Source organism: Neopelma chrysocephalum, unplaced genomic scaffold (assembly GCF_003984885.1).
Source record: "Neopelma chrysocephalum unplaced genomic scaffold, ASM398488v2 Primary Assembly neopelma1_80b, whole genome shotgun sequence".
Lineage (NCBI taxonomy): Eukaryota > Metazoa > Chordata > Aves > Passeriformes > Pipridae > Neopelma > Neopelma chrysocephalum.
The window spans coordinates 6,678,594-6,703,403 of NW_020897742.1; the positions used below are offsets into that span (position 1 = coordinate 6,678,594).

A 24,810-nucleotide genomic window follows, 5' to 3' on the forward strand; every position below is an offset into this window, starting at 1 on the left:
GCTTTGGGTCCTGACATGTAGCAGCTTTTTCTGCCCATTTAAGAGTTTGCTTTCTTTGCTGTCTCTGGCTGCTGTCTTAGCTTGCTCTACATTGTCAGCTAACGCTGTTCTCTTGTTTCCTTTCTTTTGCACCTTGTCAAGGGAGTTGTCAATTTTCCTTACAGGAATGGGATCTGGGCCTTGTATCTAGATTATAGCTAAGACAGCAGCAATTCTAGCTGCCTCTTGTTTGTTGCATGTACGTTTTACAAAAGGAGTCTTGAAACTGCCGTATCAGCTTATGAATTTAAATAATAACATGCAGCATCATCTCATAGTGTTACTTCTAGAATTCTGCCAAATATTTGTATTGTTTTGAAGGAGGGAGGTAATGAAACATTTAGGTGATAGTACCAAAAAAAAGGGATGAACTGTAATTCCCTAAATGACTTTGCCTAGCCTGTCCCTCCTGGGTAAACTCCTTTATTAGTACAATACCCAGACAAATTAAGCACATCATCTGGTATTATGGTTTCCAGCTCCTGGAGATAATTTGCAGCGGGTTTGGATCCTGCCCCACGGCATGTAAGGACTTGCCCCACAGCTTAGAAACACTGCACAGACTAATGCCGCAAATTCCGAACTCTGCATCTTCTTCACAAGCCAGACACACAATTGACGATACGATCTAAGGCACCTCAGTAAAACAATAGCATATTGTTAGAGTAAGGATGGGATTTTCATATGTTGAACATGGTTGTAAAAGTAAATCCTGTGGGGCACAGTTACTGCTGCATCTCTACAGTAAATTTCACAGTACTGCGTTAATCATCTCAACTCCCTTCTTAGTATTTTCAGACTATTAAATAAAAACAAATTCTCACTTTTCTGCCGTATAAGTAATGGCAGTAGAGATGGTAGTTCATGCTAAGCCACTTCTGAAGTATTTCTCTTATAACTCAGCAAAACATGGGGTTTGTACTTGATTTCTCAGGATCTTTGTTAAAATGAGTAACGTCAGCAAAGAGTTTTCTCCAAGTCTAGTTGCAGTATTCTCTATGATAGCCCGCTACTTGTTACACCAGGAGACACATTCATTTATGATTCTGTAAAACGAATAGAGCACTCGCTCCTTTGCACATAACTTTGTTCTGTGCAGTACAAAGGAATGTGGGGAGACCACACTTAAATTTGGGTTTGTGGGAGTGTTTTGTTTGGAGTTTCTTGGGGGGCTTTTTCTTTTGTTTTTTGGGGGGTGGAGATTGAAAGCTTTTGCCATAAACACACCAAAGAGGAAAAAACAAGCCAGTACAAATGTTGATTTGGGTTACCAGAATTGACATGAGCATACCAAATACACTGTTTAAGTTTAGTGTGGTTTTCCTATTAATAGCCTAAACACATCAGAATTATTCTGATGCCACCTAGAATTATCATTCTTAGCAAACCAAGAGGGTAAATGGGGCAATAAATCATCATATATAGGAAAAGGATGCACTTGGATTAATTTATTCCTAACATTACTGGAAGACTACAACTTTGAGATCCCAGTTGTACAGCTGAAATCCCAGACTTGTGTAACAAGAACTAACTGCCCTCTTTTGTGTGAGTGTGGCTAGATGACACGACTGCTGAAAGCTCCAGCAATTACAGCTTGGCCAGCTTTCAGATGAATAAAATGCCAGTGTGGGAAGGGTGAAATGTTAGTACCAGCTTTGGATTACTGCCATGATATTTTCCACTATGCTGGGAAGACTCCAGCTTCCTAGAGCGCATGCTTTGTTGTCTTCTGCCAGAGTCCTTAAATTGACAAATATTGACAATTACTTCTGATTATAAAAGTGTAGCCTGAAACTACGTCATTAAGTATTTTAAAACATCTGTATATGCAAACTTTTTAAGGGGAGTTTGTCTGTAGTGGAGGATCTGTGAATTGACATCAGTGTAAGAATCCCTGAGCAGAGATTCTGTAAATGCCATTGGAAGTAGCTCATAAGCTCTTCTATTGCAAATTATATTCTCAGTTGTCCAATCTCTTTGCTTAGTTATATCCTCATTCCTGCTGTTGTTGTCATTGTAAAATCCCTCTCCTTTGAAAACAGAGTTTGTAAAACCTGTTTGGGGGGAGAAAGGTGGGGCTTCTTTAGGCCTTGGCTTCAAATCAAGTATGGCTGCTGATCTTGTTATTGCTGAGCAGATGCTGGGTATTTCCAGTTTGTTGTAAATCTGTTGAAAACAATAAAAGGGGCTCGTTACAGCCCTGTAAGAAGGAGGAAAAGGAGAGGGAGAAGAGATATTTGTTTCTATGCTCTGAATTACTTAAATTGTGCTCCCCAAGGAAATCTGTAGTAATAGATGCATGAATTAGCCTCGTGAAATTTAAAAATTACATGCATTTCTATTCAGAGAACAAATTATGCCAACATGAACTGAGAGGCAACAATGCTTTGGGGCTGTTTTATAAAATGGCAGAGTCAAGATTTTGCCACTCTCACCCTTTCTGAAAAATCCAGACTGATATAAAAAGCTTCTTTTGCTCTGTTAGCATAATTTTGTTGATTTTAATGTATAGGTGACTTAAATTCTATTCATACAGCTAATTTGATCAGAATACATGATCTGAACAAGATCTTGCTATATGATTTAAAAGGTTTCAGTAGTTGGTGAACTTCATTCATGACTTAATTCACCTCTTAATGTTAGAACTAATCAGTTTAAATACAGGACCTTGAGAATATGATTCAGTTTTCATAGATCAGGTCTTCAAGTAGGATTCACACAAACATAGAATAGATACCCATGTGGGGGGGCCTTCAAAGTGTAGTTATTTGCTACTGCATAGCCATGCCAAAATGCTTTAAATAAGTGTTAGTGCTCACTAAGCATTGTGTCAAGTGGAAACTCTCATACCAGTTTATTGCTGTTAAGCTTTGTGCTTGCGAGGTGGTTGATATTTTTATCTGTAGGAGGAACAGGAGGAAGCTCTCAAGAAGTAGCTGAGCGTCACTGGAGAAGTTTGTGTACGGTGGAATCCCAGCCAGTGGCAATTGAAATCAGTTCATGTTTTTGCTATTCCATTTTGTCCCTTCCCCCAGGTTTTATCCCATTTGAGGCAGTTTAAATAATGCTCAGTGGAAGACAAAATGATGGTTTTTGCACTTACCAGCCTAGTTCAGAACTACTCTGCTGTGAAACTTCTGTTCCTACAAGTGTTTCTAATGGTCTGGTTACTCTCCTGCTCTGCTGTACTCCAGCTGTCTTTGCCCACCCCTTCCTTTCTACCCTGTCCTTCCAAGGATCTGGAGCAAGGGCTGGGCATGCTAGATAGCCAGTGAAGAGACACTGTTCTTGAAAGCACAAATGGTTCTCATCTCTTGCACCTTGAAAATACTTGCAGGAGGGGATGGTCTCTGCACCCAGGTGCTGCAAGGTGTGGTGTAGGATCGCAGAGGGGAGGAGATACAGCAAGATCACTGTAAGTGCACCACTGAAAGTGCATTTTAAGGCAGGAGAATAAAAAAAGAGTCCATAGATCAGAGTAGTTTTGAATGCAAACTGTCTTTTATTATTATCTCCAGAGTGGAAAGAACTTAAAGTATCTTGTCACTTAAAACAGGGATGTGTGGATGCTCAGAAGCATGAAGGTCTGTTCTGTGGTCAGGGCTGAAAAGATGCTTATAGCTCTGTTTATGTGCTGCTCCGTTCTGCAAGCAGCAAGACAGTTACATGCTGTTCTGTACCAAGAGCACATCGTCACCTCTAGTGGAGCTGTGGAATGTGGTTGAAAACCAGCAGCTTTGATAAATAACAAAAAAAAAATTCAATTGTAGAAATAATAATATAAATTGTTCCTATGGAGAATAAAACCAGCCTAAGCAATTGAAGACTTTTGCTTCAAAGTGGGACAACTTATGCTGTGGTTTATGTACTTAAAATAAGTCTGGAGGAGACCCCCTAGATCATCACATCCCACTCATTGCCATCACAGGCACTATACAGTATGTTTATCCAGGCTTGTATTTAGATTCTTTTCCTCCTTTGGTACTGGAAGCCTGTTCCAGGTCCTTGGCTTGCTGATAGCTAGAAATCCAAATAAGAAGCTTTCTCTTAGCTAGTTTATACCCACTTGTTTTCGTGTCAGTTCTGCCTGATGGCTAAAATCCAGTAAGCATTCTGCTGTCAGCAACTCTGCACAGAGGCATCTTAGATTAATAGATCTGAGTGCTCCAGGAACCTTTTGTGGTATGCAGGGATGGTAGGAATTGCAGAGCTTCAATATATCTGTAACAGTAATTAGTTTTCAGAGGCAGGTCCTAGTGCTGCACATCCTTTTGCTTAAGGTTGTGCTGATTATAGTGAGGATTCAGTTTATTGATGGTCTGCAATAGTTAGATTTGTATTTTGACAATGATTATTTGGTTGGTAAGGGGGGCAGTTTGTTTTGGTGTGTGTCTGCAAAGAATTTATATTGCAAAGGGAAAAAACAGGTGAGGAAGGAGGAATCGCTAGTCTTGTTTTGATTGCCTAATAGAGTGATCTTTAACAACATAAGCACTGACATTTGAAAGAAATAAACGTATTTTCTTTCCAAATGGCTGCTCTTTATAAAGGTGGCTCACTTGTTAGTTCACTGTCTTAGAAGATAGAAAGGAAATTTTGTTTATCTCTCTCTCTGTCTTGATTGATGGGTCAATTGCAAATATTATTTTTTATCCAATTAGAACCAGAGAGAAGAAGGATGATTTTTGTCAAAGGCACTTCAATTTTTAAAAGGTGCTCAAGCTTTCCAATGTAACATATTTTTTTTTTCAGCCAGATACAAATATGGAATCGATATCAGCATCCTGGAACTTCTATGTTTTATTCCTTGCCTTTATAAATTTCACTTGTTGAGACAACTAGGCAGGCCCTGCTGCTAATTAATAAATCACCAGAATGAAACAGTGCAGTAGGAAAGTAACGGGAAAGAAAATAAATTGACTGTTCAGTGGATTTGTAATACTGCAATGTTTTTCGTTTTTCTCTAATAATAGGAAATTGCTGCACCCACAAAAGCTCTATAATTTAGTGTGTTCTTCTGTGAGTAACCACATCTTTCCTCATCAAGTGGAATCTAGAAGCCTGTTACTGCAACAAAACCAAGGAAAATTGTCATCTCAGAGCAGATCTAATCATTATTGTTATTACAGTAAAGTTTACACACACAAGCATCCAGAAAAGTCATGTCCCTGGGAACTCACACCTGGCATGCTAACCCTTTCATGACTGATGATTTTTGGGCAACCTTTGGTAACTTCAATGACTACCTAAAACCATGAGGTAAAGCCCATTTAAATTAACACAAGGTCAAGCGTTATTTATGTAAAGAAATGAAACACAGTGTTCTCTATGTACTTTAAAAGATAAGGAGGATGATAAGGACTTGACAATGACTTCGGGGTTTATAGTAGAGATGGAATAACTCTGTCATCTCTTTATAGTCTTGCTGGAGACAAAAGGAAAAGCTATGTGGATTAATTTGAAGACTTGGTAAGGCAACTATAGAGAGAAACCTGTTTTATTCCTGAACTCTGAAGCACCTGAGAGCACTCTGGAGACAGAAAAAAGGCATCTTTTACCAAGAAAATCTTATGATTCCTCTGGTGAGACTTAAAGAGCAACCATATGCACTTGTACATGAGATTGCAGTGGCTGTGGTCTTTTCACAAAAGATCTCTTCACAGAAGATCTAGAGAAGACACTCATTTTGTCCTGATGATCTTGTTTCTGAACTGCTGGGTTTCTGCTGAAGTTCTTTAAATGCTCTTGAATCCTGTCTGGTGAGAATGTTGCTGCAGAGTGAAGTTCAAACAAAATTCTCTAGTGCAGGATGATGGTCTAAAAATGTAATTCCAAGAACTGATGTAGAAAAGCATAAGAAGCCAGAGAAGGATGAGAATTTGTTGGCCAAAGGAAATGCTATAGCGAGGCTGAGCAGGGTTTGGAGAATCCCTGCCTAAGTTCAGAAAGTGAATCCTTAAACCAAACTACATGGCCACATCTGGTAAAATGAAGCAAACAGGTCCTTTGAGAAAGGAGATCAACCTCAGGGAAGTATTTGGACTGCCACTTACTAATTCAAACTGTTGAATTTACTCAATGACCATGGTGATGTAGTAGTAAAAGATGGGGGTTATTCATATTTGCAGGCAGTGTGGAAGTTAGTAATGCTAAAGATGCTGAAAGGGAAGTAGTTTGCCATTTACTTATGTGTGAGTTCTATCACTGTTTTTCCATTTGTGTTTGCTGGTTTTTTTTCCTTAGTAACCAATCCTGCTCTGTAGAGTCTGAGTGCTTGCCCATTCAGCTGTTCTGCTGGAGGATGGGGATCAAGGCAACCGGATTACCTGCAGTCAGCTAGCACTAGTGCTGAGTGTTCTGATCACAGTCTGCTCGGAGCATCTCGAGTATTGGATGCTGCACTACTTACTGAACTAGTTGTTTGATCTTTTTAGCAGGAAACCTATTGTTTATTTGTAGAATTGAGTCTAAAAACAATTTCCTATCCCAAATATTGCACAATTTTTCTATTAAAAGGTTTTTACTGAGAATGAAATTCTGAGATTTGCTTTTTTTTCTTTGAAATTTATTTAAAATTGTTAGCTCTGATTCTCTCATTAAGCATTTTTGGCCAAATAAAAAGTCCTCAAAAGCTCTGGCAGTCATAGCCAAATGGGACTCTGAATTGTATTTCCGTCTTACAAAAGACGGCTGGAAAGATAACTGTGTGGGAAGTGATCCGCTGCAGGGAACAGTCATGTCCTGGCAGTGAGGATGGACCAGATGACCTAATTTCTCTTTTCCATTAGAGCTGTCTCTGATTCCCCAACTACTCATACAAGCACATGACTGACAAGGATAAAAAAATATGGAAAATATATCTCCCAGTGTAACAAATAAATCCTGTTATTCTTGATTCCATCACCTTGAAAGCACTGATAATTGAACGGCACAGAGTCCTATATCATTATGTTGGTCTTTTAGATGAAACCCTTAAAACTAACTTTTCATCTGCTCTGCCTGGAATTTAGAACTGCTTCCTCAGCTGCATGAGACATCTGTTTGATGCAGCTGATGAGTGAATACAAGTGAGATATGAGAACAGCTCAAAGAAGAAGTTGCAGGGGTAATATAGTCTATGGCCTGTTTTAATAATAGCCCATACAACTCATCTACAAGATTTTGGAATTGCAGCACTGTGCTGACTACTTCTACATTATCATACCTTGTATACCTATGACATGGGCTTGCTGTGTCAAGTCACAGCACTGAGGTCTGCAGAGTTGGTTGGACTGGCCTTCAGATGGCTTTTTTGCTGCTGTCTGTAAATCAGCCATGACCTGGCTGTCACAATCCAAGGGAGACTTTTCTTTTTCTTTTGCAAGTAGAATCTTCCCTGACCATTGCCAAATTTTCCCATCACTTGGTGCTTCTTGCTGGCTGACTGTTCCCCCTCAGCCAGGTAGTCTGAGGTCTTGCAGTGTCAGATCTTATCTGGAATATGAAGAATTTTGAAATCAGCATTTAGATTATTATCATGGGATAGGTCTTTGAAATACATTTTATTAGCATAACCTCATACTGCAGAGTTTGTACATGAGATCTTATTCCCTGTTGGTGCATCCAATCTATATTATTCTCCATTAACATTATTCACATCATACCTACAAACAAAACCAAATACCAAAGGCCAAAGAATCCTGACTGTAGCATTAAGATGATAATGGATTACAAGAATTCACTTAGGAATACCTGCAGCTAGGTGGAGAGGTGAGGGTGTACAACATAAAGAACTTTAAAAGCAGGGTATACCGACCAATAAAACTATTGCTTTTTTGATGGAAACTACACAGAACCACACTAGTGTCTGAAAGTGGATATTTACCCTTGAGATCCCTCACAACTCTGATCTGCAATTACTAGATAGATGCTTATCTAGCCAACTGGGATCCAGGAGGAGTTTGCCTCTCAGTTCCATTTTGGAAGAACTGTTACAAATTTTATTTCCTTCTCTGTAAGAGAAAGTGGAGTAGAGTGCTTCTCACTGGAACTTTAGGTCATACTTTCTACTATTGCAGAACCAAGGGTTTCTGCAATGCCCAATTCCTCCTGACCTCTTCTTGTGCCTTATTTTTTTAATAGTTGTGGCTTTCAGTCTTTAGGTATTTTGTGTTAGAGGATGTTGAAAGCTGTTTTGTGGCTCAGATTTATTTACTATGCATTTTGTAGAGACTTCTGAAGTCGATGTCTCTTACAGGCCTACCTGCATGTACCAGGTTGGACAAGTCCTGTATTCCATTAGCCCTGCTAATCAGCTCTTTCCTCCTCATGTGGGCCAAAGGAAGTACTCTCTCCACCCTCCCACCTGTGGAGCCAGAGACAAGGACAAGATACAGGCATGTCAATTGTTTTCCATGCCCTGCATTCCTCTGCTTAAAGTATTTTCCTGTGCAAAGCTACCACAGTTTCTGAAACAGAGAGAAGAAAATCTTCAAGCTCTTAAGAAATAAAAATAAATACATGTGTATCTCATTGGTTAATAAGAAAAATACTATGATAATGAAGAAAGATTAACATTTAGAAATTAGGAGTGTCTGGCTACTGAGGCACCTTTGTGGAAGGAATGACCAAAAATTCAAAATCTTACATTTAACAGCATATGTTCTGTCTGTTCCTACTTGTTTTTTTCCTTGACTTGTGAAGTTTTTCCATGTTTTCCTTTTCCAAATGGAACAGAGAGATTGCTGCTGTCCGGGGAAATTGCCTCAGAGACCTATTTCATTGAGACAAAAGTAACTGGTAGATGTAGTTTGATGCATTTTTCTATGTTTTTCTTCCTTGACACTCAGCTCTCATATTCACTTGCACCCACTGACTCCCAAAACTCTTATTTGCTATTAGGAATTTGTCTACTTGCTTTCTTAATTTGAAGATCTTGGCTTAAAACACTACACATTGCTTCTAAACAATATTTGCAGGATGAAATGTATTGGTCTGAGCCTTAGAAAATACAGCAACCCAAAGTTTATGCTGATTAATACTCGCTGCCAGTGGTGTCTGTTTTATTAACTGGGAATTGCTGGGGTACAAAGCTCCAGTGACAGCCTGTTCTCCTGGGCTGTGCCTCCTATGCTGACAGTTCCTGCACTGGATAAATGTTCTGGAGGATCCCACTGAGGTCACAGTTATGAGGTCAATTTAGTCCAACGCAAATCCATACTGCCTTTGAAACCTTCTGTCTCACCTCTGCTTGTCCCTAGTGCCTCCCTTAGTCTGGCATCAGGCAGCCAGAATGTAAAATCCTATACAAGGATGGACACCTTTCCCTTATCCCTCCCCCAACCACATGCTGATCCCCACACTGCATAGTTCCACAGGAAGAGAAAAGCCTGGGAGGAGAGGCCAGGAGGACTCCTCCTCCCCATGGCAATGCAAATTATGATGGATGAAGTGGCTATCTAACAAAAACCCAAGTATGAGGACATTTTAACATCCCTATTTGTCAGACTCGGGGCAGGTTTACTTGTCTGGTTTGCTCTGGATTCTGGTTCTGGTCTTATAATGTTTATTGTTGCCTGAAAGTGAGTGATACCAGATTCTAACTCATTAGGGCTGCATGATCAAGTCTCTTTAGGAGTAATACTTTCCAGCAGTGAAAGCTCCCAAGGCTCAAAAGTAAATAGCACAAAAAGAAGAGTTATGTCTAAAAGACAAAAATTATGAAAGAACCTTGGTATCCTTAGCAGAACCGTCAATCCAAATGACACCCGAGCAGAACACAGGGATGGTAACTAAACACGTCTTACTACAATTTTCAGGTATTCTGTATGATCCAATTTCTTTCTACCTTCATAGCTGGGCTTAAGGGTGAAAAAAAATTTTAAGCATCAAAAGACAAACCTTGCGTTCAGTTCTCCCATGATTTATTGTGTGGGAGGCTGTTTCTGTAGTGTTCCAGAATGAAATGTCCTGGTACCGATGCCTGTAATCAAGGAAACAGGAGAACATGGGATTGATGCAAGAAACAAATGATCTGGTAAGTATCCATAGAAAATCAGTTCACCAAAGAAGTTTAACTGATTAAAATTAAACAATCTAGAGCAAGACTCCTGTTAAATTCAGTTGGGAAATCAAGAGGATTTGGAATTATCTCTTTTACAACCTAAAAATGTGCCACATTCATGAGAAGTAAAAGGTGGGAAAATAGTTTCAGTTGTGCTGGTGTTTGTATATGAAATATATATTTTATTTATAAGCATTATATTGTATATTTTTACATGTATTTGTGTGTATATGTTTTTATTTATGAGATGTTACCACATCTGCTTGCAGAAGACTGACTCATTTCATGTTGGAAATTAGTTATAATCAGATACTAACAACTTTTGGTTACTAGGGACCGAGGCTGACCCCATGCCACTAACTACACATCATTAGCTGTAACTTGCAGTCCTCTGAGCCACTCCTGCCTTTGCATAACTCAGATTTCTGGACTCAAACAGAGATAGAAAAATGTTGTTAAATTTTTCCATGAAATACATTGCTTTAATTATGGTATCTTAGGTGAAGACTATTTAGAAACCGCATTTGACACAGTAATTATTGGTCATGTTGTCTGGAAAAACAGAAATAAAAGTATAAATCCTTAAAGACAGAGATAAACTATTTTCTGGGCGTTCTTGTAGACTTAGATAAGAATAGCCAATTAAATACCTACTCTTTAAGTAAATTTAGCTTTTCAAATAGCTCATTTGAATATGGTTTAAGTTATTATAGGAAATACTAGAGGTTTGCACAGTAAAACCAGCAATATAAAATACTAATAAAGTCATAAAATATAAAAAACTGCTCAGGTTTACTTACTACCATATATGCAGTATCTTTGCATTGATAGGAGCAAGAAAAGTAATATATATTTAAAGATCTTACAAAAACATCTCCTAATACCTCAATTGTTTTTCTACATTGCATAAATTGCACACAGACATTTATAAAGTACAGCTGCTGGTTTACGGCTTCATACTTTACTGATTATGATTTTTTTATAGCTTATCATCACACCTGCATTGCTCTTATCATTAGACAATGTTGTCAGCCACTAACAAGGCAAATATTTTAATAAAAGCAGCTTAGTTTCAATAATTCTTTAGAGTCATAAAATCATTAAGGCTGGAAGGACCTATGGAAATCACCTGGTTCAACTCTCTTCCCAGACCAGGTTCCAGCTTCAAAGTTCCAGATTCTTCAGGGTTGTGTCTTTCAAACACACATAATGCTAAATTGTCCTTAATACTTTACGTAGCATTAAAAATATTAATGTAGTCAGTTGCTCTCACTAATCCACTAACAAATATATTAGTGTTATCCTGTGTTAAAAACTCAGCCACTATACTTATTTCATCTTACATAAACAGCAGTGTTGCTGTTTTTTTCCCTCAAGACCTTAATTTCTTTTATTTTTATACTGTCTTATTTTTATTTTACACCCCTTACTGCAAAAGCCATTAAGTACAAATATGTTTATATGGTCAGTGGTGGTGTTTTTATTCTTGGTGAACTACCATTGCATTCTGAAGGCTTGGTGAATTATGCTTTAGACTACTGCTCAGATATTCAGAAAATAATCTGTATTCTTAAGGGAAGAAGACTTGGATTTGTATCAGCTGTGGTAAATAAGAAAACATGTCCAACAGCAACACACTAAAATTCAACTGGCTTAATTTTGTTCTAATAACTTGAGGTTGTAAAAGGTCCTGAAAAGTGATGTTTTCTTTATTCTCAGTATAATTGCATCAAAAGTAGTAGCAACGTATCCTTGCTTACACTGGCTTCAGCAATGTTTCTATAAAAAGAAGAATGGACTTTTGACAAAAAGGATGGTTTAATTTGCAGGGCACAGTCTGCTTATCTTACTAATTCCTACTGGGAAATGACTCTTACAGCAAGGCCTCTGCAAACACAGCTGGAAGATGCTGGGTACACCTGATCAGTCTGTACTCCTGCCAAAGGTACCCAAGCAGGGTGACCACTGTGACAAGAGTCCTGAGGTCTCATGGTGCAAACAACGCTGCCCTGAGATGGACAATGTAAGTGGAGACCCATGGTATTCCATCACAAGTGTAACCACCTCTGTCTGACTTTTCTCAGTGACCTCTCTTGGGGGAGACAATCCAGAAATCCAACTGTAGACCTTGATTCTGTGTAACTATTTACACCTTTCATCCTTTTGGTTACCTGTATTTGTGAACACAAATAAATGAAAAACACTCAACCAACCAGACAACAAAATCAACTATGAGTGTACCTAAGAGTTCAGTGCAATTTAATTACAAATACATACAAGGACAAACCATACTCGCATCATTTAATTAGTCAAACTGGAACAGTTTTTGTGAAGCTCAAAGGGAAAAGGGAAGGAGAAGAAGGTATAAAGGGGACAAGTGCAAGAGCAAAAGCTCTGATGGCACCACACAGTTTGAGGGTTTTTTCTCTGAAACTTTTTCTTGGTCACCTTGTTGACCTCCTCATCTTTCATGGCCCCTTTAATGGCCTGTTTCAGGGTCCTTCTTTGCCCTGAGCCCACAGGGTCAGCTTTTCTCAGCATCCCAGAGAAAGCAAGAATGGTTACCCACTGCTGATATCTGACAGCAGAGTAAGTTTGATTCAGCTGAATATATAAATATATATATTTTATATATAATATATAAAAATATATCTATAATCAGGTATACAAGTAGCATAACATCCGAATCAAGCCTTCTGTATGTGTCTTAGAGATATGAACTATGTCCTTTGAACCACATTCTTGATGATATTTGTCACACATTTCGTCAACAACTTCAAAAGAGTTTGAGTCCTTTGATTACAGTGCTGTTTACCTACTATCTTAACTAACAGGCATCTGCTCAGAACAGACATTCTCTCAAAACACTCCCTTTATTATCTTTTCCTTCATGTGCAAAAATACTTTAATTTACAAAGAGCCATATTAACATCCCTGGTTAAATATAAAGCAGTACTCTTTTGAGAACAAAAATATTAAAAGAGTGATAACCAAGTATGAGTTTCTGTCCTAGATTTGCAGTAAACTCTGTGCCTGTGCTTTCTGCTTTAGAGACCTTAAAAACTTCCTGCCTACCAGTTCTTCACCAGTAACAGTATGCAGTCACATGTAAGAAACATGAGCTTGGTCTCACTTTTCATAAAGAAAATTACCTTGTCCCTAAGATCATCACTTAAAAATGGGTCTAGCTCTGTGCTTGTTTTCAGGTTATTTCCCAGTCCTTTTAAATTGGTGCTTTAGGTCAGCAGGTATATGATAACTATGAGTACTTGGCACTTGCATTGCATGTTTAATGTATATCAATATCCATGGTCTACCACTGGAAAACTGATTCACACACAGAAAGGTGAAGAGACTTAGTCGGAGGTCTCCCCACTTCTGTAGAGGTACCTTGAGTTAGTTTCAGCTAAATAAGTATTTTGGCCAGTGGTTTCCTTACTGTATCCCATGAGCCAGTGCTATGGGCTCTGCAGAACCACATGAAAACACATTTTTAAGCAGAATCTTAATAACATATTACAATAAGTTTTCAGAGTTGACTACACTTCAGGGGTCCAAACTGTTTGGAGACTGCTGACCTAGTTTGACATTTGTGATTGCTGAATCACCAAAGTGCTCCCAGGTGCCTTATCATGGCACAGCTGTGTTACCAGGGCAATCTAAGCTACAGCTCCATGAATAACACAGCTCAGTGGCATACTTGCTGATCCGCAGTGCAGGTCGCTCAAGGCTTTTTACTACCACTACACAGAGTATGCTTCCAACCAAACTGCTCCAGCTAAGCCAGAAGGATGAGCCTGCACAGTTGTAGAAGGGAACCTGCAGCACTATCCTGCAGCAGAAGTGTCCCTTGGAAGTGCTCGTCTCTGCGTTCCTGCTGTGTGTCCTGTATCATATCGAGCTGGTGAGCAAATCAAAAGCAGTGTAACTGGGCAGGGCTGGGCAACGGCGACTGTGTGAGTCACATTTTAAGCACACAGCACTGAAAGCCCTGCAGTGGAGAGAAATGAGGCACCATGAAAATGAGAGATCAAAGGCATATAAATACTAAGACATATAAAAATAAAGGTTTTGAAATCTCAGTTGATGGGCAGGTCACTCTTGAATCACACATAGGTCTTAAGCAGTTCAAAGGCAGCTCCTGCATCAAAGTTCCACCATGAGGATGGCCGGTCTGGGTACCCTGAACCCCAACTGTTGGATGAAATGAGGCAGCTGGTGCTCCTGAGCCTGACATCAGTAGGCTGTCTGCAAGTCCAAGACACGTGCAGGCCTATTTTGCAGTGGTGAACTGCTGTCCCAAATGCAGGCTGCTCACAGAGGTTTCCTTTTCTTTTTGGAAATAGATGGCATGTGCAAATTCTGGTCACATGAAGATTTTGACATAGTGTTCATAGACCCAAGTCATTTGATGAACTTTTTTTTTTGCAAAGAAATCACTTAGAATAGTTCCACTGAGGATGTGAGTGAGACCAAGAGGATTTATTTCTATCTGAGAAAGAACTGTGAGAAGCTTGATCCGGTTTTCTTGCTTAGAGTGTGAAATACTTGCTGGCCTGGAGCAGTAATGCTTCACACTTATGTTGCTCAGACACCATTGAGTTGGCAGGGTCAAAAATAAGTATGGAGAATGAAACCTCTGAAAAGGTTGAGAGCTTGTTACACTGAGGGCTGCACCAGCTCAGCAAAAAGCTGCCTGCATTCTGCCAGGTCTGAGGTGAATGCGTTCATCCAGCCAGTGGTGCAATTTAGAGGTAACTCTGTCCTGTCCTTCTGCTCCAAAGCCACTAGGTCACTACAGGAGGTCCTCTTGTCCTTTTCTTTTCACTCTGTTGAGGCTTTAAGATGGTGCCCAGAGGAGCATTAAGACAGACATGCAACTTCTCATTGTACACGAGGAGAATCTCTGCACCATCCCTTCACAGCAGGTTTTTTTCAAGAGTATCTGATTCTGCAGGAGGCTCCAGGTGCCTGTTCTCACCATAGAACTCAAGGAAAATGCATGGTCTTACTTGCTTTGCTGAGGCATTTGTCTCTTTTCAAGTAGCTCTTGGTGATGCCACATTCCCAAGTGTGGTATACTACAGCTCTAATTAGGAACAGCAAGCAAACTCTAATGATACATTCCATGTATTCCATGAATTGCTCTCTATTTGAGATCTTGCCAAAAAAGCCCCTCAAAGGCATCCATTCCAGCACAGTCTCTTTTTAGCCCACTCTTTTTCAGTTTCTTTGTAATGCAGATGTTACAGCATTCAATACATTAATTTTTCATGGCATGTTTAAGCCTCCACTTACACTTAAATCCCATATTGCCAACGTAGCTAGTGAGGGAAAAAAAATCCCAGGAGTTCTACCTTGCAACTCTCCCACATGAGAATAAACCTCATTTGTGAAGCCACTGAATACTGACTTCAGAGTTTGCCCAAAAGAATTTCATTTGTCTCTTATTGTCTCTGTACAGTTCTAAGCCTAAGCAGGGACTGTTCATATGTGTATATAGACACAGACACATATACATACACACAAATATAGGACCAAAGAAGTCAGCACAAGGTAGATTGCCAGCAGAACTTTCCAAATCCAAATGTGTGCAAATTTAATCAGTTAAAATTCCTACTAATTAATTTTTTTTAGTACAGGAGATATCCAGTTGTCCAGCTGCCAGGTTTTGCTTGGGCTGCTGGAGTATGCTGGCAATCTGTGTCTCATACACCAAAATAGTACAGCTGGAGACTGTCCCACATTTCATTATTTTCCCCAAGCTCCACATTAGCTGCCTTTACATTAACAATACTCCTGGAATAATATCTGGTCCTAATGTCTGACCAAAAATATTGCCTAGATGAAGTATATTTTATCTTATGGAATACTTAAGATTCTCTTTTATTCTATTATAGTTCACATCAGAGAAGCTTTTTCTCAGGAGAGGAAAGAGAACAAATAAAAATATCAGATGTCCTCTGAAAAGCAGGAATTGGTACCAGATATGTTAACTTTCAGCAGTGTCTGTGACAGCTGTAGGTGGGTAAGAGAAATCATTGGACATATTAAATCAGTGGAATCAGGAGCCATGGGACCTGTTAACATTGATGCTAACAGAACGCTCTCAATTACCAAAAGTGACTTAGGATGAGATTTAAAACTGCATCTTGCTTCCATTTAAATCAGTGTCAAAGCCCTTTTTGTCTGAACAGGGTTGGGATGCCTGTGAGAGTAGGAATCACCTTGCCAGAGTGCATGCAGAGATGTCTGTAAAGGTGAGAAAGGCATGTGTGAAACTACCCAGGAAATCATAAAGATGAGGGGGTTGTATTCATCATCCTGTCATGGAGCACTTGAAAACTCTGCAAAGTTCCTGAATGGTTTTTCCATTGATATCTGGTGAATCTTAAATATGTACATCCAGTTCTAAGATAGTAGTAAGCTTTAAATATGGAGAGGTGTCTTCTGTTACCCTGTTAGAACAAAAGTGCACCAGTGAGATGGCAGAAGTATCTTCATTATTTATATATAAACATGTGCCACCTTTCCTAAGAACTGGAAAGAGAGAGATGGAAGACTGGCAGCACCATCTCCTGGCAGATATAAGAAACAGGGACCACTTTGTGTCAGAAAGTTGGGCCAAGTAATTTCTTTGTGGATTTTAAAAAGACTGTGGCAGGAAGTAACTTCACAAGAGTATATTCCCTCCCTAGGAAGATTAACTTTGTTACGCTTTGGGGAATAAAAGCATAATGTGTTATTATAATTATGGAGAACACAGGCTCACAATTATGAAGAACAAATTCAGGTTGCTTCTGCCTTAAAAAGCTCACTCATGTTGATCTCTCTGCTTTCCTTCATATTGCAGTAATAGCAGATTTCAAAACTAGCACAGCAGGTAAATCAGTCAGAAGACCACAGGAGACTAGAAAAGTTCCTCACAGTCAGAAAATACTGGAATATGTAGATTTCAATAGGTGTAGCCAAATTTCTGTCTTGCTAAGTACGCAGGGGAAATGTTGGGAAAAGACTATTAACACTATAAACTGCTGGATCACTAATGTGGAATGCTATTATACATATTTAGAAAGTGACAATAGGCCAAACAATGCTAAGTAAGGGTGACGCCTTTGAAGTAATGAAATGCTGTATGGGAAAAAATATTATCTATGGAGATACAAGAGACAAGACTAAGTCAGATGACTTGGTGAAGACAGCCATGGAAGAGAACAGAGGAGAAAAAAAGAGGTCAGGAAGAGAGGAATTAACAGGAACTTCAGAACTGGTATGCCACAGGAGTCCAGATCTCATTTATCAGAACAGTCTCAACCAGCAAGAGGGGGAAGACTTAACCTCCGTGATCAGATTGATCAGTCCTCTGCCTTTTAACTCTTGCAGACCTGTCTTGCTGTTAGGTCCCGTGATCCATGGCATGGAAGCCCTCCTTGTGTTACACAAGCAGAGATGATGTTTTGCTTTTGGGGTTTTTTTTCTGTGTTTTGGAGGTTATTTTACTTTGAGAAACTTTCAAGTGCTTTTAAGGATTTTTTTTTTGCAGATGATCATGAATGGGAAGAGACTTATGAACTCATTCATTCCATCCTCCTCCCAAAAGAAGAACAATTCTTATAAGTCACCACACTCCCCAGGGCTTCGCCCAACATAGATTCAAAAGCCACATGTAATAGAGATTTCAATAATTCCCATGGGAAAATATGCAGCTTTATGCAGCCTACCTCTCCCACACGGGTGGGGAGGGGCTCTGCTTATCTCTTTAGCTCAGAACCAAGATCAGGACTTTCTCCTCAGGGTATCATTTACTATTCAAACATTCACAAAACAAAGGTAATCCTCCATCTTCCTCCAGGGCCTGCCACAGAATCCACCTTCCCTTCCAAGTGAACTGCTAAACCCTATATTTTAGGAATCGCTCTAGTTAGTGGATTAACCTCTTTTATCAAACACTTGCTCTTAGACCCTTCTTCTGAACAGGGTTAGCTGCCCAGTTATCTGTCACTGCACATCTCTAGTTTCTGTTATTAACACAGGGAAATGCATTTTACTGGCTATGTATATTATCTTGTTTTGGGGTTTTTTTAATTCTATGTGCTATAGTTGTGCTATTCCTCACCAAAACACACTACATGCTACTTCCCATTAATTTCTAATTATATCCCATGTATGTATCATATGCTTGTTTAGTCCCTAATTACATTAATAAAGTGGCTCAAATTCCTTCCTGAGGGTAAGAAAGAATGCATTTCTATCAATACTGAGTATCAACACACTCCAAAGTGCTCTTGTACTGGACACAAGATGATATATTTGAATAAATAAATTAAAATGAAATGAAAAAATAAATCACACCCAGAAATGCAATAAAACTAACCTTCTGATACAAAATAAATTATTGCTATTAATGCTGAGTAAACAATATTGCTAAATCAATTACACTTATAATTACTATATACTGTTATGTTATTATTAAATAGCAATAGTCTAAACACTTTATCTAACAACTCCATTGTGATGGGCTCTGTCAAACACAAATCACAGTATATAACCCTAAAAATATTTACTGGCAATCAAGTGAGATAAAAAGTAAATGGAAGAAACAAACCTAGTCAGTGAGAAAATTCATGTGATAACAGAAAAATAAACCTTCTACCTGGCTTTCTGTTTCTTACTTCACAAGTTACAAAACAGTGAGAGAAAGTCCATCCATTGATAAAAAAATGGATCTGTACTGGGACCTCTGCAGTCCAATATATGACCTGAAGAAAGGGATAAATAGTACTCAGATAAAACAAACCTATTCCAAAAAGTTCCACCTAAAGTTGATTCTAAGACTTGCAGAAAGATCCTGCAATATTAAATCACTTCTGATAAAATGGCAAATGAAAATTGATGTTTATAAATGCCAAGTTTAACCTTCACCAAATGCAATGATGAGCATTTATTTAGTTGTTACTAATTTGGAAAGATATTTTGGAAAGCTGGTGAAGCATCACTTACCTGAAACCTCAACTCTGTACTCAGCAGAGGTCAAAAAATAGGAAAGTCACTAGAATCAAGAAATGGGTAGAGAAAAATTATATATTATATACTTCAGAATGGGTATACCATATCTAAAAAAAACAACCAAGACCAGAAAGAGGTAAGAAGATTAAGCACAAACATGGAATAATCCCACACAAAGGAATAAGACACAAAAAACCCCCATGAAATCTCCAATTCAGAGCATTATGATAGATCTCATGAATTACATCGAAGTCATAAAATGCATAAAGCTCATTAATAAATCATTTTCAAGAGGATCTGATACTATTTCAATATTCTTAGTGTACCAGGTGCCAGAAGCTGAAACCCATCAACTGAACTGGCTACAAAAATAGTACTGGGAGATGTTAAGGCCATGGTGGAAAACCCAAGACAACTTCCTGAGTCTGTGTTCTGCTGCTGGAACACTTCATCATCGGACTTCTCCCCGATCTGTTTCAAAATGAGTTGATGGCTTACAAAGAGGTTCATGAGTTAAGAATACACAAAATGAACAGTGACAGATTGTCAACAGATTCTGTTCATCCAGGAAACTCAAGGATGCAGTAACTGAAATGCTAATTGTGGTATAAATTCTTGCTTAAAACTTTCTTGGCATCTAAGAAGTTGATTGTATAAAATATTACATTATTTCTTAGAATTGTTTCTAGGGGAAAGATGGGAACTATAGACCATTAAAACTGATGCCTATTCTGCACAGACTAGTACAAATATATTTATATTAGTGCACACAGGGACAGGTATGATTTACCAGGGAATGGTCAACAAGGGTTTTGTTGACATTGTTCTTCCAAAGAGAAGTCTTGCCTTATACACTCAGTATGAAGTTTTCTGAATGTGTCAGCAAGCACTTGGATAAGAGGGATTGCAGAGATACAGTTTCCTGAGATTTCTGAATTACTTTCAAGACTTTCTTGCCAAAAGCTCTTAAGGAGACTAAGCAACCATGGGATAAGAGAGAAGATCCCAGTATGGATTAAAATGCAGTTAAAAGACTAAGTAAATGGTCAACTTTCACAGTAAGAGGCCACTAATGCACCTTCACATCTCTGTGCTTATTCATAAGCAATTTGAATAAGGCAAGGAGTGACAAGACAAAGATTGCTGATGGTATCGTGTTATTCATGGAGGGAAAGAAAAGGTGTGGCTGAGAACTGCAGAAAGACCTTTCACTATTTGGGGCTCAATCACCCGCAGTCATGGGAGACACCTTATTGGCTCTAGCACAGGACTCAATGGAGACCCACAAGGTTCCTCTAAAGCTTCAGTCAGACCCTCTGTGTCATCTGAGATAGTGCTGGACACCCTCATGGGGGCAACTGAACACAGGCCTCAGTGCCTAGCAGGAAAACGACTGATGATCGTAAAGACAGACACATGTAAAATTATGCACGTGGGGAAAAGACAGTCCTACATCACATGTGGAATAATGGTGTCTGAACTGACCACCAAACTGCAGGAGTGAGAGCTGGGAAGTATAATGTTATTTGTAGAACAATGGCAGCTTAGTGGAGATCAACACCACATTGAATACTAAAAACATTTAGAGACAATATTGAGAACAAGGCAGGGAGTATTGTTATGCCACTTTATAAACCCATTGTGCTTCTGTCAGGAACACTATATGCAGTTCCAGTCCCACCACTACAAACAGGAATAGCAGAAATGGTAAAGTTCATAGAATGACAACAAACACTTGCTTGGAAAGAACAAGATTTCACTTGGGCTTGTCAGTTTGCAAGAGAAGCCTTACCAGACTGAAAGGGGATCTTGTGGAGCCCACGGAGTGGTGACTGGCACAGAGAAGGCAAAATTGTTTTACTTACTTTCCAAAGAAAGAAGCAGGGGTGGATCATCAGACGGTGTCACAAATGTCAGGAAAGCAAGAAAAGTGATTGTTCATACATACAGTGACGTGCTGGAACTCCCTGCAATGGGATGTTATGGATGCTACAAGCTTACATAAGTAGCAGAAGGTCACGGAATCACAGAATGGGTAAGGTTGGAAGGGACCACAGTGGGTCATCTGGTCCAACCTCCCTGCTCAGGCAGAGTCATCCTAGAGCACATGGCACAGGATTGCGTCCTGATGGTTCTGGAATATCTCCAGTGAGGGAGAGTCCACAACCTCTCTGGGCAACCTGATTCTGTGTGAGGTCACTGCACAGGAAAAAAGTTCTTCCTCATGTTCAGGTGGAACTTCCTGAGCATCAAGTCAACTGGACAAATGTATGGAGGAGATAAAGTGAGAGCTGTTGAGCGAGACACTACCCCCTCTGATTTCGGGAATCACTAGATGTAAATTTTTGGAAGTTCAAAGGGGATCCACTGGAAGCTTCCCCAGCAGTTTGGCCTCTTATAATCTTCCCATCTTTCGAGACAAGAACTGGGAGACATCCTCTTGGTTTAAGCAGTATATCTGACCTTACCTTCTTATGACAAATTGAAAAAGGAATAATTCTATTGATGCTATTTAAGTATTTCAGGTTAAATAACGGGCAGCACAGCTTAAGCAGGATGGGCAATGGGGATGTTTTTTCTCCAGTTTTGATGATTACATCACTTGCAATCATCTTTGCCAGAGACATCTGCAAAAAGGTAAGAGATCGAGGTAATTCTGGAGAACATTAACTGGAGCACTACAGCATAGCTGTAACTCAGGTATGTTTCCCTGGTTTTTTGTCTCAATAAGGTGTTGCTGTTTGGGAACAGTTGACTATGGATCCATCAGTTATTATTTGTACTGAGGGCCACAATCCTCAATTGTGCTGTGAAAACTACACAAAACCTTGTAAAGTCACCAGTAGAGTCACTTGCATGGGAGGAGGAGAAGCTGCAAACGCAGCTGTGAGCGGCACCACTGAGTGTGCTGGACCCGAGAGCGCTGGGGTCCTGCCTGGGGAGATCCACACCCCCTGCTCTCCCCAGGGACAGGCTGCAGAACCCAGAGCCCCTCCCTTTCCAGAGGTCTGTTCCCACTCTGGGAGGCCAGTGAGGGGGCTGTGGTGATGATGCCCCAAGAAAGCGAGTGCCCCTGGTGGGAAGAGCATTGGCAGCAAGTCAAGGGAGGTGATCCTGCCCCTTCCACCCAGCCCTGAAGAGGCCACATCTGGACTGATGTGTCCAGTTCTGGCCTGCTCAGTACAGGAGAGACACGGAGCTCCTGGAGCAGGTCCAGCGGAGGGCAATGAGAATGATTTGGGGACTGGAACATCTCTGAAGAAAAGCTGAGGGAGCTGGGCCTGTTCAGCCTTGAGAATAGACAACTGAGAGGGAACCCCATCAATGTCTGTAAGGCTCTTCTCAGTGGTGCCAAGCAACAGAACAAGAGGCAAAGGGCAGAAACTGACACATAGAAGTTCCCCTGAACACGAGGAAGAACTTTACTATGAGTGACCCCATACTGGAACAGATTGACCAGAGAGGTTGTGGACTCTCCCTCACTGGAGATATTCCAAGAACCATGTGGACGCAATCCTGTGCCACAAGCTGTAAGATGACCCTGCCTGAGCAGGGAGGTTGGACTAGATGACCCACTGTGGTCCCTTCCACCCTGACCCATTCCGTGATTCTGTGAAGGCAGCACTTGGCGCCTCACATCCTCACAGCGCAGCCGGCGCTAGAGAGCACGACCGCCGTGACTCCTCCCGCGCCGCACCGAGGGACCTCATCCCGGACCCTCACGGGCTGCCCAGGGCCGCCGCTCCACCTCCCGCTCCCGCTCCCGCTCCCGCCCGGGCCGCACCTCCCTCAGCACCGCCCCCGCCGCCCAAGATGGCGGCCCCGCCCGCCCCCACAATGCCCCGCGCGCAGCCGCTGCGCTTCCGGGTGCGGGCCCAGGAGGGTGGCGGGCCCGGCGCGGCGGGCGGAGGGCGAGGCTGCTTCGGGCGGATGCGAACGAGCGGGCGGCCGGTGCCGGAGGGAGCCGCGCCCGGACCATGAGGCTCCGACTGTGGCTGGTGCCGGCCCTGGTGCTGTTGTGGGGGCCGAGCGGGCTGGAGGCGCTGGGGCGCCCGCCGCGCTCGCAGCGCTATGGTGAGGGCAGGGCGCGACAACGGCAACCGCGGGGGAGGGAGGGAGAGAGGGAGAGACCACTGCGACAGGGCGGGGGAATGGGGGGACACCCCCGCCTCTGAGAGGGGTCAGTGATGGGGTAACGTGTGCGGTGGTGAGAGGGGAACCCCGGCTCTTACAGGGATTATGGTGATGGGTAATGCGAGGGGTGGGAGCAGAGGGCACACCCACCTCTAGCAGGGCTCAGTGATGGATAGTGTGTGGGGTGAGGAGAGACCATCCCCTTTAGCTGAAAGCATCGCTGATGGGCAGCGTTTGGGGGCCACCGCTCTCTGCAGGGGGCCGGTGAGACCCCGTTATCTTCACACTCGAGTTCTGCTATAGAGTTTTCCTCACAGGAGTTTGCGTTCTGTTACGGCGGGATAATCACAGAACGGGTCGGGTTGGAAGGGACCACAGTGGATCACCTGGTCCAATCTCCCTGCTGAAGCAGGGTCATCATGGAGCACATGGGACAGGATTGTGTCCAGATGGTTCTTGGAATATCTCCAGTGAGGGAGACTCCACAACCTCTGGGCAAAATCATGTAAATGGCTTTCTTTCATAGCTCTCTTTGGAGAGTTGCTGCCAGAGCCCGAAGCCATTGCAGCTGAATGTGACCTCTGGAAAAGCTTGACATGGGGGAGAACCTGCTGCCTTATTTAACTTCTGCAAACAGTTTTGCGTCCAAGCTTTTGCTTTGCAGTGAAGAAGTTGCAAACTTTTGTTCGATAAACAAAAGCTTGTCATTGAAATGGCAGATGAGCTTTTGCGAGAGGCAGTGGTCATGTCTGACCCAGTCAGGTGTCCTATCTCCAGTTGGGGAGGCCAGTGGTGACTGCTCCAAGTCTTCTTTCTTGGCTTAGATCTCTCAGCAGATTTCCCCACAGGCATCCAGGCTGCACCTCTGTCCCCCTCTCCCACACCTGAGGTGGACTTGTGGTTCTGGGCAGACCTCAGAAGTTGGTGACTGCAGGAACCTGGGGAGGATGAGGTTCAGTGGTGGATGCTCCAGGAAGTGTAACAGAAACAAAACAAACACAGCGTATCCTTTCAGCATCAGGCAAGTCAGGGAGGCCCCCAGGACAGAGGTTGTATCTTGGGCTGTCAGATTTTTATGCCTTCTAAAGGACCTGTCTGTTATGAATTTGTGTAACCTTTATCTGGCAGCTTTTGTGTTCTTGGTCTACCTACCACCATACCTGCACTATTCAGTTTTATGAAATACTGCATAGAGGAAGACCTCTTTTCTTCTGTTTCTAGGCTTTGATAATTTCTTCTGTCAGAAATGGTCAATATGGAAGAATTATTAATTTTCTTCACACCATCAGTGACTTACAAACCTATGTAATTTGTCTCTTTTGTACTATCTTTTTTTTTTTAAATCAGAAAATATTAGTCTATATAATAATTCTTAGTATGGGGAAAAAATAATGACTTTATTCCTTACTTTTGTCTATATAATTCATATCTCATGAAGTATATTTTTATTTATTTGAGATGGATGACCAGAGCTGCAAGGAAGTATTTGCAATACAAAGGTAGCATGGATTTGTAGTGAAGAATGCTTATGATTTTGTTTTCTTTCTGATGTTTCATAGTCACTCCAAGCTCACTTTCCTTTTTAGTTT

General features: G+C 41.0%; 1 protein-coding gene and 1 long non-coding RNA gene across 2 annotated transcripts in view; one reads left to right on the forward strand and one right to left on the reverse strand.

Annotated features, from left to right (window-relative positions):
• Positions 1 to 1,832: 1,832 nt before the first annotated feature.
• LOC113970919 lies at positions 1,833 to 23,708 on the reverse strand. Its single transcript, XR_003535383.1, has 8 exons — positions 23,608 to 23,708; positions 20,880 to 21,152; positions 18,735 to 18,840; positions 9,919 to 10,000; positions 8,666 to 8,791; positions 8,282 to 8,383; positions 7,244 to 7,512; positions 1,833 to 2,205 (listed from the first exon to the last, which is right to left on the reverse strand). It is a non-coding gene; the product is annotated as an uncharacterized LOC113970919 (long non-coding RNA).
• The window catches only part of ADAM17 (ADAM metallopeptidase domain 17), a 35,229-nt gene continuing 33,381 nt past the window's right edge, over positions 22,963 to 24,810 (forward strand). Inside the window, exon 1 of the mRNA XM_027690353.1 lies at positions 22,963 to 23,161. Coding sequence (XP_027546154.1) covers positions 23,065 to 23,161 — 97 coding nt within the window. The 5' untranslated portion in view covers positions 22,963 to 23,064. The remainder of the gene's footprint in view (positions 23,162 to 24,810) is intronic.